General features: G+C 40.9%; 1 protein-coding gene across 1 annotated transcript in view; it reads left to right on the plus strand.

The window, feature by feature from the left end:
• Positions 1-14,173, plus strand: part of CSMD2 (CUB and Sushi multiple domains 2) — a 611,879-nt gene that overhangs the window by 562,158 nt on the left and 35,548 nt on the right. The window contains exons 52-55 of the mRNA XM_088153370.1: positions 156-329; positions 2,779-2,952; positions 9,538-9,711; positions 11,533-11,721. Coding sequence (XP_088009496.1) covers positions 156-329; positions 2,779-2,952; positions 9,538-9,711; positions 11,533-11,721 — 711 coding nt within the window. The remainder of the gene's footprint in view (positions 1-155; positions 330-2,778; positions 2,953-9,537; positions 9,712-11,532; positions 11,722-14,173) is intronic.

Below are 14,173 nucleotides of genomic sequence, written 5' to 3' on the forward strand. Positions count from 1 at the left end.
GATTGAACAAAACTACAACTTACTGTTACGTGCATGTCCAAGTCTGAAGAGACAGTGAACTCTCCTTTGTCAGAATTCGCTCTCTCTCCCTGTGTCCTTTGCTAGATATTCTAAGTCAAAAAGTTTGTGTTTGTGTGTGCGTATCTCAATTTTAGTAATCTCCTGTGGAGATTTGCCCGTGCCATCCAATGGAAACAGGATTGGGACCTTAACCATTTATGGAGCTACTGCCATCTTCTCCTGCAATAGTGGCTACACCTTGGTGGGCTCTCGTGTGCGAGAGTGTATGGCAAATGGTCTTTGGAGTGGACTAGAAGTGACATGCCTGGGTGAGTATTTGTCTACTGTTGACTTGATAAGGTGGGGGTCATCCATAGCCCCAAATAGCAGACCAGAAAGCCATTCAGGGTATGTTTCTGTCATCCCTATTTATAGAGTGCTGGAACTAGGGCTGCAAGGTCAAATGAAAGCCGTGGATTAATCCACTACAATTTCGGTTGATTAATTTATAAGGGACAGTTTTAATCAGCTGCTTTTAATTTGTATGTCATGGCATCATCATTTCTTTTTTCTTCTTGCTGCAGAATGAAATACTGTATTGTGTAGGCCTCTTTCTACCAAAAGTACAGTATCTTTTATTTTGCTTTCGGTTAAATTAAACCGTATTGTATTTTATAACTCCTTCATTATCAGTTTCAGCTGGGAAAGCTTCTTGAATAGTCTTAATAAACAGAATTAATGAAAACCGTAATAAATTCATGATGTCTTTCTTCCTGCTTTCTTGTTTTATAACCGTTCAATACATACAAAGATTCTTGAATTTCTCTCGCATTGTTGGATTTGCCTGAGGCCATCTTTGGAATCCTGATCTAATTTACTATATCTTTTTTTTCAATTTATTATTAGCTTTTTAGATATTTGTAAGATTTTTCACCCACTATAGCAATGAGTCTTGGCAATGTCAACCCACCACGCATTTAAAGAAAGAGGAATCTCTTTTGTCACACCAAGAGATTCAGAGATGATGCCAATATAAACTATGGGGGGACAAGCTCTTTCAGAGATGTCTGGGGGGATAAAAAAAATTCAAGATGATGGCCACACAATGCAATCAAAGCTGCACCCCTTTTTGTGTGTGTCATGCATGTGACATTCATAAAAAAAGGAGCAGGACTTTGACCACAAGACCCCCATCTCGACATTTTTCACTCCCCTGAAGATGCCTCTGAGTTCACTGGACTTTTTTCTTGGCTGAATTTCTTTCTTTTTCTTTTTTTCCCCAGAAAGTAGAAATGAATCATCTGACAAGAGTACCAGAAACGTTCATTTTTCTCCTCTTTAAATAGTAAAATCTCCCATCCCTGAGGGCATACCCTACTGAGTTACATGTGCAAGTAGAGCACAAAATGTATATCGATACAGTAATTGGTTAGCTCAGTGAGAATATGAATTTCCATTTTGTTCCCCCCCCCCTTTGGATTTTAAAAGGTTGCCTATCCCTGGCTTAAATGTCTTTTCTAAAAATAAACGGTCCTCTTGCAAATATGATAATTCAAAAATCTCCTAGGTTTTCACAAGATACAAGCAAACCAGAGCTCTATAGTAGTTAAATCGTTTTTCTTTTCTGTACCTCGCTGTTCAGACTGTGCTGTTTAGCATCTAGGCAAACCTTCTGTAAACTGGTGCCAGATGTGCTGGGAATATGCCTCCCAGAATTTCTAGCCACATTTGGGGTACGGATGTGGGTGCGTGCGTGTGTGTGTGTACTGGAAATTTTCATTGTAATAAAACATACAAAACAAAGAAAAACAAAGATAGAAAATAAGAAAGAAACAAGAAAGAAATTGAAAAAAGAGAAGGAAAAAACATGCAATTGTGCCTTCCAGCCCTCTTTCTATCGAGTAATTGTCATCTGAAACTTTTCCCCAACCTCTTCATCTCCTTTTTAATCCCCAAATCCCCAAATCACCAATTCATGCTTTTCTTCTTTCAGCAAAAAGTCCATCTAAGGGTTCCAGTCTTTTAAAAAATTCTTTATCGTTTTTTCTCTGACCAAACTGGTCACCTTCACCATTTCTGCAAGTTCAATTAATTTTACGATCCAGTCTTCCACTGTAGACATGTCATTGCTTTTCCAACTTTTTGCATACAATAATCTTGCTGCAGTTATTAGATGCAATATTCATTTACCATATTTCTTTACTAATTCCTTGTCCATAAAACCCAGTAAGAAACATTCTGGTTTCATCATGATATTGGTCCGTAATATCTTTTACATTATTGTATGAATTTGTACCCATTTTTTTTTTCTTTTTTGCTTTTTCACAAGTCCACCATGCATGATAAAAAGCCCCCTCATCCTTTTTTTCTTTTTTTTTCACACGTCCAGCACATGATTATAGTCCCAACACATTTGGAGAATACATATTCCAGTTAGGGAAGGCTGTTCTAGGCCTGCGGTGGGCAACATACTGCCTTCCAGATGTAGTTGAATTGCAACTTCCATCAGCCATAGAGAGCACTGCTGTGATCCAAGAACTTAGAAAGGCCTCATATCCCCCATTTCTGCAACCAGCTCCCCAAATCAAGTCATTGCTTTCAGATCCACAAATGCCTATTTCCTCTTTTCTCAACCTATTCCCAAAGGCTTTAAATGTCCTGGTGGAATTTGGAGTACTTTTCCTAAGGGTGATAGGTTCACTGGAAGGCTTTGTCCTGTATTGGACTATCAGTAGTTCTACCTTTTTTCCCCCTCCGCCTGTTTTCTTGTCCCTCCAGCGGGTCACTGTGGCGAACCAGGCTCCATTGTCAATGGCCAGATAAATGGTGAGAACTACAACTACCGTGGCAGTGTGGTGTACCAGTGCAACCCTGGTTTCCGGCTGATTGGCATGTCTGTCCGCATCTGCCAACAAGATCACCGCTGGTCCGGAAAGACTCCTGTTTGTGTGCGTAAGTATGTTGCCATTTTAATTACAGAGCTGTATGTGGGCATGGGGTGAGCCTGACTCACAATCTTGGCACAGAGCTCAGGAAGGAAAGAAGGGTGAGGGTGCCGTTGCCGCATTCTCCAGCCCTGCTTCCCCTGATGTCTCCACAGTTGCCCAAAATCTTGCAAGTTTCAATGGTCCCGCACGAGGTCTCACAAGATGTTTTGAGACCTCTGGCTTCATTCCCTCTGGTCTGTCCTGGTTGCCATCTTTTATCTTTATCTTTTCTGTTTTATCGGTTTTATTGTAATTTCTTTCTTTGCTTGTTGTGAGCCACCCAGAGTCACTGGGAGTCAGGCAGCATACAAGTTTAATAAATTGTCGTTGTTCTTGTTGTTGTGTGAGTTGCCTGGCAAGTTGGTGGTCATATACATTGAAGAAACATTTCAATTTTGAGCTTAAGATATATATTTGATAAAAATCAACAGAGAATAACAGGGCTAGGATCCTATGGGACTTCCAGATCCAGACAGACAGGCAGGTACTAGTCAATCAACCAGACATTGTGGTAGTAGACAAGAACCAGAAGACAACAGTAGTGATAGATGAAGCAGTGCCAAGTGACAGCAACTTCAGGAAGAAGGAGTATGAGAAGCTGGAGAAGGACCAGGGCCTGAAGGAGGAACTAGAGAGGATGTGGGAAGTCAAGGACAAAGGGGTCCCAGTGGTGGTAGGAGCACTGGGGGCTGTGACTCCTAAGCTGGGAGAGGGGCTCCAACAGATCCCAGGAACAGCATCAGAGCTCTCTGTCCAGAAGAGGGCAGGGCTAGGAACAGCTCAGATACTGCGCAGAACCCTCAAACTCCCAGGCCTCTGGTAGAGGATCCGAGATTGAGGAAGACACATACCACCCATAGGGGTGAGAGGGGAATTTTTTATCAGGCAGAGCTTTGATGGCCCCATTGCAACCACAATTTTTTTAAAAATGTTTGTTGATGACCCCTGCAATATATAGCTTTAAAAATATGGATTTCCCTAATCTATGTTTTTATAAATGTAAATTCCATAAATATGGTCTGTTTTTGGATACCTCATTCATAAATATATACCCAGTGTTTCTTGGGTTAATGAATTCCATCTGTACCATGATGATATCTGTTTTAACACATTGCCCCATTCTACTCCAACTAAAATCTCTGGCAGATACTTCTTGCTTCCCCAAGGGAGTTCCTTATAATATCTGCACCTATGTAAAACAGCATTTTGGAAATTGCTAGAACTTAGACAAACCTTGTGTTTGCTCCATCCCACCCCACCCCACCCCACCCCACCCCACCCCTTGGCAGGTGAAAGCTCTCTCCACTTCTCTGTTCTCCATCTTTGCAGTCCTTTAAAAAAATTGCAGAGCTTTAGAACGTTTATCCTCATTCCTAACTTTAAAAAGAAAAATTATCTGGGATTACATATTTCATCCCCTTTTGTTATTATATACCATCTTTGAAAAAAAAAAAAAACTCTTACAAAGGAAGGAGGAATTAAGCTTTGTGGTGATCCTGGCCATCTGGTTTTGTTCCCAAACCAAGCTACTGACCCAACAGAGCAACATATCCGTGATCCGGCACACAAAATCTCATTAACAGGGTCAAAAGCCACCAGTTTTGCATATATATTTTCATTAGAATTTTTCAATGTAGAAAAACAGAACAAAGACAAAGATAGAAAGTGAGAAATAGAGAAAGAAGAAAAAGAAAAAGGATACAATTATGCCTTCTGCCCTTCTTTCTATTGAGTAATTATCATCTTAAACTTTTCCCCAACCTCTTCATCTCATTTTTAATCCCCAAATCCTGAAATCATCAATTTGATTTTTTTCTTCTTTCAGCAAAAATCCGTCTTTCAGAAAAGTCTTTTATCATTTTTTTTTTCTCTGACCAAACAAGTCAGCTTCACCATTTCTGCAAGTTCAGTTAATTTTTACAATCCAGTCTTCCACTGCAGGCATTTCATTACTTTCCCGGCTCGTTGCATACAATAATCTTGTTACAGTTATCATATACAATATTAATTTCCCATATTTTATTTCTAATTCCTTATCCATGAAACCCAGTAGGAATAGTTCTGGTTAAAAGTCACCAGTCTTGGAGTTACTGGAGCTCCACCCACTTCTTTCCACATAGGCCTGGCAAGGTTACATCAGTTCCTTCTCCACTGACCAGCCATGTAGTAATAGGCACAGCTTGGCCACACTAGCCAGTGTTTGGGAGGTATGTTCAGTGCTGCCAGTCCTTGGCAGTGAGTTCATTAATGGAGAGTTTTGATTTTTCAGCCACTCTTTCTCTCCAGCTCTTTTTCTTGGAGGACTAAAATTGCAAAATGGGCCAATTGACTGAATTGAGGTGTTCCCACAACATGAGTAAAGGGGTGAAATTGGTTTAGCCCTATGCAGGACAGTTTAGAGCAAAACCTAACCCTCTTTGGTTAGTTGATTGGGTTAATTGGTCTGTTCTTTGTATTTCTACAACATCCCACCTCCTTCTGCAGACCCAGTAAAAAATGCTGGGGAAGGAGAACTTCATAGGATTGCATACTTTAGGGGATCAAAAATATTCCAAGATGCATCCTAGGAAAATTAAACTAAACACAGATGTCCCGTGATTTCAGTTCATCCAGTTTTATCAGCAGTCCCATTGTTGGTCTGATTATGAGCCCAGTCCAGAGTCTTTATTTCTGTGAAGTCTTTTCCTCTATGACAGATTGAGAGGCAGGGAGAGTGTCACCGATCTATTCAAACTATGAATTGATATCTGATTGATACCTTGCTAAATGAACTCATTATTGGATGCACTCGCAGCTTTCATGCTTTTTGATTTTCCTTCTCCAGACTTAGACATAGACAGTTTAGAGAAGCTTTTCGCAACCTCGGCGGCTTTGAGATGTATGGACTTCAACTCCCAGAATGCTGGCCGGGGAATTCTGGAAGTTGACGTTCACACATCTTAAAGTTGATGAGGTTGAGAAGCACCAGCTTAGGAAATTCTTTCAAGAAGATGTGGAGAGAGCTGGTACTGATGACATAGTTAACTTATCAAAATCCGTTACCATAAGATATGATGATAACCATGCCCTTCGGTGGATCTGCAAGAGATTCAACTTGTACAAAGGACAGATCTATCAAGGATTACAAGCCATCATGGATTTATGCTGTCCCCAGTTTCAAAGAAATCACCATCTGCCCCAGAGTATTTGGTTGCATTCACATGAAACAGGATGCTCAGCCGAGCACATATTTGATCTGATGCGATCCAAGTCTTTCTCTTGTTATTTCTCTTGCTTTGCATTCGCCCAAACGGCATTCCAAAGTAGTAATTTATTTGGTAAAGAATACCCAACACTTCCACTACAGTTTTTCCGCTGGGACTCTAAAACTAATCACATATATTTAAAAAGCATTTTAAGATGGATATAAGGTGCCAAAACAAATCCTACAGTTTTGACAGAGCCCCTACCCGTGGGAAGATCAGTTTGCTAATCTTCCATGTATGTGACAGCACTGAGACCACACAGAAGAAAAGCAAGTTGCTTAAAACCTGTAATTAACATTATGTGACTGATCTTCTGTGCAGTTCCACCTTCCCTTCTCACTGGATGCCTCATACATTTTGCTAGAGGCTGCAAGGAATGGAGATACCCTTTGGCTCTGCCCTTGAGACATGCAACAGCCACAAGGTTTTGCACCAGGGAGAGGATATCCCTGGAAATGCTGTGGAGTGCAAATCTGGGATTGGATAAAGGAGAACATGAAACATTTTAGTAATTAAGAAGCAGCTTTTATTTCCCCTCTCTTCTTTGAGCAATTGGGGTAGTAGTGGTTTAGATTAGCTGGCTAAGCTATTCCAAATTGCTACCTTGAATCTTTAGAGCAGCAAGATCGTCACTGGAGTCCTTTCCTTATGTGATGCCCCACAGAGACAATCGCTTTCCAAAACATGTGACGATCAGTACAGTGTAGTATCATCATCATATTTATTTCAGTCGTTGACCAATAAAATACATACAATAAAACAGACAACAGTATTACCCCTTTCATCAATAACTGTTAGCAACCATTTGCGGGCGAAGCTTACACATTATGTAGCAAAATTTTGCAACTTTTAAGGAAATAGATTTGTCTTGATTATTTAGCAAATAGTGCAAATAAAAATGATCGGAGTGCCCGGGGAATTTAAATAAAAGAGGGGTAATCAGCTGAAAGCGGATGTCCCTATAAAACTGACAATACAAAAGAACATGGACTGTGGTTTCAATGGCACCCGTGCCACAGGGGCAGTATCGAATATCATTTTCCTGTATCTTCCTTCTAGAACGGCTGTAGGGAGAGCGTTAAATCAGGCTAAGGATAAGGCTCTCCTGAATTTTGGAACTGTAATGTGGTACAAGTATGAAACTGGTTTGTTCACTAGAATTTGGTTGTTTGCAATTATATTATGGGTAAAAACAGCAGTTTCTGCTTGGCCTTCTATATCTAAGATCCTTTGCCTTAATAGTGACCTGGCTTGATCAAACTCTAAAGTCAGAATGGCATCGTTGGAAAAACCATAGAGACTCAGTTTCTTTTGGATAGCTGTTTTCCAGGTCGTCTCAAAGTTATCTGCCAGTATTAGATGGGTCAGTCCACTGGGGTTATGGTGTAATTTTAGCCAGTAGGTAAAGATGTAGTATCTGTTGTGTTTATAAGGAGCAAGAAAGGCTTTGTGGTTGGGCTGGTCAATAGCAATGTAAGGTTGCTGCTGTATAAGCTCATTCTTTTTAAAAAGTTTCTGTCTGTGAATGTGTGCTGGTTTGAACCGTCATTTCACTTTCTTGCTCACTCTCTGATATGAAATAAATATTTCCAGGGCCTCCCCTTTCTCTCCTTGGCAGGCTATTAACTCTGTTCAAATTTGAAAACCTATTTTATAATCCAATATGAACTTAATCCCTTCTGGTTTCTTTCAGCCCTTTCTAGTTAGTTTCCCAATGCCTATAGAAAAGTATCCTGCTTGATGTTCCATTTTATGTGCTTGGTGTGCGCCTACCCATAACAGCGTCCCACAAGACAAGTTGATAGTACAGTAACTTTGAAATACGTTGTCTCAGGGAGGGAACAGAAGACCTAACATCTGAAAAGGGGCATCATAAACACCCTTGGGGAAAAAATGGATGTTTGAGAGATGGGAATGGCTTGGAAAAAGATGTCCAATGTTCTCAGCACAGTGGTGGGATATAACATCCATGCACTGTACATCAAGGCAGAATATTCATATTGGATTCTGGAAAAATCCCTCTTTCTGGCATGTTTTGTATGTGGATCTGTAAGAAATAAAGAATTAGAAAGCGGACAGTTTGATCTGGCACATTTTCTTGCAGCCTAGAACCTTTTAAGTTACAGTGTATTTTTTCACGTTTTTAAGGGAAATGTTGTGGCACGCCGTTTACTTTATCCCCCGATACACTTTTTTAGGAGACAGCATTCTGTTTCAGTGAGTGCATAGCTCTGAGGATTTTAACATTATGCCTAAGAAGAGCCGATAAGCTTGGCTAAGTTGGAGATACATGGGGGAAATGTAGAGGAATTTTTCTATAAAGGGTATTCCTATTAAGTGTTGGAAAGAGAAATCTTCCTTCAGGTTAAGCTCAGCTCATGGGGACTATATGAAGACTTCCATATAGTTTTCTTGGGAACTGTATAGAAGTGATTTACCCATTTTTTCTGCCATATTTTAATTTCCTATTTCCTTTCTGGTGGTGTCCATCCATATACCGAAGCCCAACGGTGTTTTCTGAGATCAGCCAAGCTAAATGCTACCACCTACTGTAACACCTCGGTGTACAATGGCATTAAAACATTAAGTTAAATGTTTGAGGATGATATCATTAGCCTTCACCAAACTAAGGCAATTTGCATAAATTATTCATCGCTTCAGGAGGAGGTCGGGCTTCCCATGGTGCTTGTAGTGATGGTACACGGCCAGGTTTCTATTACTATGGTTGGTTGCACAGCCGGCCAGATGTTTAGACTGGATTTGCCATTTTTTATCCACCTGTCGAATCCTTCCCAAGGACCTGGGATAGGCAGATGTTGTTGTTCTTATTATTGTTGCTGTTGTTTCTATGTCTGTAAAGCAGCAATGGTCAAGCTCTTCTTGGCAGCCAGTAGTTGGAAGGAGTTGTTCGGATTATTTGTCTGTTGGTTTGTTACCCACATGGTGGAAAGCATCATTTTCCTTGGAAGGTATCAGAATAACAATGCCTGGCAGAAACAGAGAGGGGCTGGTGAAGGCCAGGAGCCTCTGAAAAAGCCCTGTTGCTAAAATAAAGTTCTTCCTTCAAAGAGGCATTGCCAGTATCTTCCTTCCCCAACCCTTGAAAAACCGGCTCCTAAGCTTAGTTAAGGGTCACCCTAGTAAGGGTGACTTCCATCGTGTGGCTGGAAGAGAAATCAGATGCTGCCAGAAGATGGACAGGCCTGGGAGGATTCTCAGCCATAGCTCTTCATTATATTCTGCTGCATATATCCTTCAGCCAGGGAACAAGGCAGGGAAGTAATATCTTGGCATTCTCTCTGCAGCCATCACCTGTGGTCACCCAGGCAATCCAGCAAATGGTCTGACCCAAGGCACTCAGTTCAACCTCAATGATGTTGCCAAGTTTACATGCAACACTGGATATCGCCTTGAAGGGACACCCAAGTCCCAATGCTTGGCTAACGGCCAGTGGAGTAATGCCTTGCCCATCTGTCGCAGTAAGTCATGTGTCTCTGTCCCCTCCTTCCTCCTCCCTTTACCTCTGCAATCTAAACCCTGTTTTACAGCCTGGAGCAGCATCTCTTCTGATGGAACCACCATCGGCATAACATGACCGTGCTTCTTTTCAACATGGGCCAGCAGATTCTTGAAAGAAAGAGGGGTCTGTAGCTCAGGATAGTTCAGCTTGCGTGTAATGTGGAAAACACAGACAAAGAGGAAGCCCCTAGCTTAACAGCTTGCTGATGATTAAAACTCAAATCAGATGATAACATTATTTCTTTTATTTAAAAGATTTGTATGACTGCCCACCTTAAATCGCAACTCTGGGTGGCTCAGAACCACAATAAAACTGCAAAAACCATAAAACCATAAAAACTGAAACTAACTGAATAAAGTCTATCCAAAATACATAATTATAATGTTTAAGCCATTATTTAAATGTACGCAGTGGAAGTCATAAAGAGCCAAGAGCATTGTTTAGTTTTACTTCATCAATGAGCTCTAGTCAACCAACCACCAGACCTCTTCCATACAGTTCCTATTAATCCATCTCCAGTACATCAGAAGGAGCAGGGCCTTCTCCCTTATAGCACCCTCCCTATGAACAAAGGAGAACAGGGGGGAAAGAAGTGGAAAAAATAGAAGTGCAGAGGAAGAGGAGAACCTCCCACTCAGATGGAGCCTATCTTTTGCAAAGAAGGCCCAGTGCATTCTGAGCACCATATTACAATAAATATTTAAACCTTGGCATTAAATAAATTAGAAGGGCCAGTTTCAGAGTATATTCATGACAACTATAAATAAATACAATTGTAGTTACAGTGGGTAATCATCATAAATAAAGAAGGTCCTAGGCCAGAACACCCAACTGGATGAGACACAACTGGATTTGTGCTTAAAGATCTCAGTGGGATTTCGATTCCTAAATTCTTCTGGATTGCAAAGAGTGTCCTGCCTTTGCTTCATTCCTGAACTAAAACCTATCTTGCCAGCACTTGAGTGATTCATCTGAGCAAAAATTAGGCATCTCTACCTCTACCTCTACCTCTACCTCTACCTCTACCTAGAGAATGGGGGTGGAGGGAGGGGAGATCCAAATGTTGGAGAAGCTTGACACAAGGATTTCATCCAGTGGCATCTGTGGGAGGGGTTTCAAAAATCAAGATGGCAGCTCCAACCACACAGATCCCCACCCCCTTTTGATGGGTGTTACATGTGTGATAACACATAAAAAAGACGTGGTACTTCAGTTGTGTGTTGGCAGCCACTACCTTTTTTAACACAAATGCCCACGTTCGTAGATACCCCGGATTTGATATCCTCCTACGTCAGGTTCAAAAAGGAAATGAAAAAAGTGGGTTTCTGTCAGTAGCCTCGCAATCAATTAACCTGTCTTGCTAGCCTGCTTGCTGCGTTTCTGCCATTACATGAGAAAGGGTGTGGGGGGGGGGGAGAGATGGAAGGTGAACCGTTAGGCGCAGATGGACTGTTATCTGTTTCCCGGGAAGACCCAAGGTCGTACCAGCATGAGACCAGAAGGAACCTGGGGGCATGTGCAAGGAGGGATAAGGGACAGAAGGGGGGATGTGAAATAGAAAGGGGGTGAAACTGGGTTTTGGTGCTCTCAGGCTTTAGTCTCAGCAATTGTATACTACTCTCTCAATAAATGAATTTTTCTTTGAGCCTTAAACGGTTTCAGTGGGAATTGCTTTCATTGGGATCTGAGTCTTGCAGTTTCTTACAGTTCCTTTTCCCTCTTTGTAACACTTTCTGATTTTTTGTTCATGTTCTTTTTATCTTCTATGACTTGCTTGCAGTTGTAAATTGTACCGATCCCGGGCACCTGGAAAACAGCATCCGGCAAGTGCAACCGAGTGGGCCTCACAGATACAGTTATGGAACAACCGTCTCTTATCAGTGCAACCATGGGTATTATTTACTGGGCACCCATGTCCTTACCTGTCAGGGCGATGGCACTTGGGACCGCCCCCTCCCCGTCTGTCATTGTAAGTTCCTTGCTTTCCTTTTGCTTTGATTTCAGTTCAGTTAGGACAGAGAACATATCCTTGAAATGCTTCTTTGAGATGGTAATTGTTTCCCCCTGCCCATAGACGTGGCCCCATGAAAACGGAAAAGAGAAACTTCACGTCTTATGCCAATCCACCTGAATCTTAATAGGAAATTCAAATGATGTATTTATGGAGATGGTAACCTCCTGTGGGAAGTTTTACTTTGCATCAACTTTCTCCATTACATGTCTCTGTTCTCAACACAGTGACACATGATCCACTGAACCATGAACTTTTTAACTCTGTGTGTGGGGGTAAATCAACCTGTGTAGTTAAGATGTTTGGGGGATCATGCAAACCAGCCATTGGGTTCAGAATAGATATATTCAGCAGTTTAAAAAAATTAAAACCCTGGGTAAGCCTGTCATGGGAAAATAGCTGTTCAGGTTTAAAATAACAAGTGTTGCATGGATGTAGTGAAAACAGGGACCAATCAACCGGAATAAAATATCCCCTTTACAGCAAAAAACAAAAAACCAAAAAAAAAAGTACAATGATAATCAGAAAGGAGGCACAAAAACTGAGGGGGATGCAGTAGGAATCATAGCAAAGCAATCATTTTGGCTGTCTGTTATTCCTCATTGTTGGTTTGCTTGTTTGAGTCCAGAGCCTGCCCGTATCTTAGTGGGACTCCCCCCTTTTTGGCAGGAATCCTTTATTTTCCTACTTCATCCGAGAGACATGTAGCTTCCATCATGTTACAGCTTTAGCTGGGCCACTTTGCCACTATCAACATCATTAATATTCTCTCTGAGAGGGAGAAATGGGAGCCATTAGCCACTAGAGATAATAAAGACAGAGGTAATAAACAAGGGAGAAGACAAACAATTAGCAGCCTCTGTCTATTAGGCTTCAATCCACCTTCTCTCTTTTTGCCTGGGCTCGGGGAACATCATAATTCCCTAAGGCAGGCGTGCCAACTGTACCACTTCCAATGTTGCGAAAGCACTCTCAGAATCCCTAGGAAGCTTTGCCAACGATGAGAAATGCTGGGACTTACAGTTCAGCGACATTCTTGATTCCTGTAGCTCCTACCTTGCTTAGTTTCAAAGAGTTCAGAAAGTATTTTTGAAGTACCCGGGGACCCATTTTTAAGTCCCTACTTGATCTCACTGAATGACTCACACTGTATCATCCTTCCTCCCTCCACCAGAGTGGTGGTTGTGGGGATAAATTTTGGAAGGACCCTCATATATACCCTTATGAACTCCCAAAGAAAGCAGCACGAGATTATGTTGATGCAGTAAATGCAAGACTGGGAGGAGACGGATCAGGGCTCCCTAACCCCCTTCTTGTGCCAGCTAAAACAGAAATCAAGTATAGTTATACCTCCATGGAAAGCAAGGAAGAAAAGAATGGAAATGAATGCCACCTCTAAAATTACATCAGCGGGGCCAATAAATGCATTAAAACCCTGAAGGTGCTGACCAAAAAAAAAAAAGTAGAATTTAGGATGAGATGAATCTCTGTATTTCTCATCTTTATCTCTTTCCAATGTTTTTAATCCATAATTCCATCTCATTTAAATAAGTACATTCATCTGCACTTAAATAATAATAAAAAAAATCCATGGAACTAAAATCCAGTTTATATATTCATCAAACAGTCTGTCTCAAGTCAGTTCTTAACAGAATTAGCAAAGATTGAATTCTTCAAGCATCCTTCAGAGGTTTAGGGAACAATTCAAGATAGAAGGGAATAATTCTAGATAGAAGAGGTTTTCCAAGATAGATACTGGTCACACCAACCGTTTGCTAATTAATATGACTAATGACTTCCAGACAAATGTTACAGCTCAGGGGAAGACACAAGTTTTGCACATTTTAAGGACAAGGTAGTTTAGCTTAAGTGTTCCTCCACTCTTTCCTCCTCTTAAAGCAATTGAAGAAGCAAATGTCTTTTTAATTTAATTTCTTTAGCACAGTTTGTTTTCACTATATTATTGGCATCTCATCTTGCCACCATGGAAAATTGATACATGAAGCCCATTTTGCTGCAATTAGGAGTGACAAAATTCCTGTACAAGTAAAATTAAATAGTTGCCATCTTTGGCACTGAACTTATCTCAAGTGAAATATCTAGAAAAAATAGAAATCAAACTTGGACCAAAAAAAAAAAAAAGCAATACAGTTTGAGAAATACAAGAGTTTAGCTGGAATACTTCACTTAGCTAAATGTAGAGTCAATGTTAGGCTTGTGCAAAGTGTTTGAAAGAAGTGCTTTGCAGTGTACAGGAACACAAAGCTTGGAAAAATAGCTTGGAAAAATAGAAGATAGTAAAAAAAAATGACAACAGGAGACGAGTTGGCTAGATGATAGCACTGATGACACTGCCATGAGCTTACAAGACTCAAAGGAGCAGTTATGGACAGACAATCCTGCTAAAACG

Source organism: Python bivittatus, unplaced genomic scaffold (assembly GCF_059951505.1).
Source record: "Python bivittatus isolate LINGU-HERP-01145 unplaced genomic scaffold, Pbiv_v1 ctg000040_np1212, whole genome shotgun sequence".
NCBI lineage: Eukaryota > Metazoa > Chordata > Lepidosauria > Squamata > Pythonidae > Python > Python bivittatus.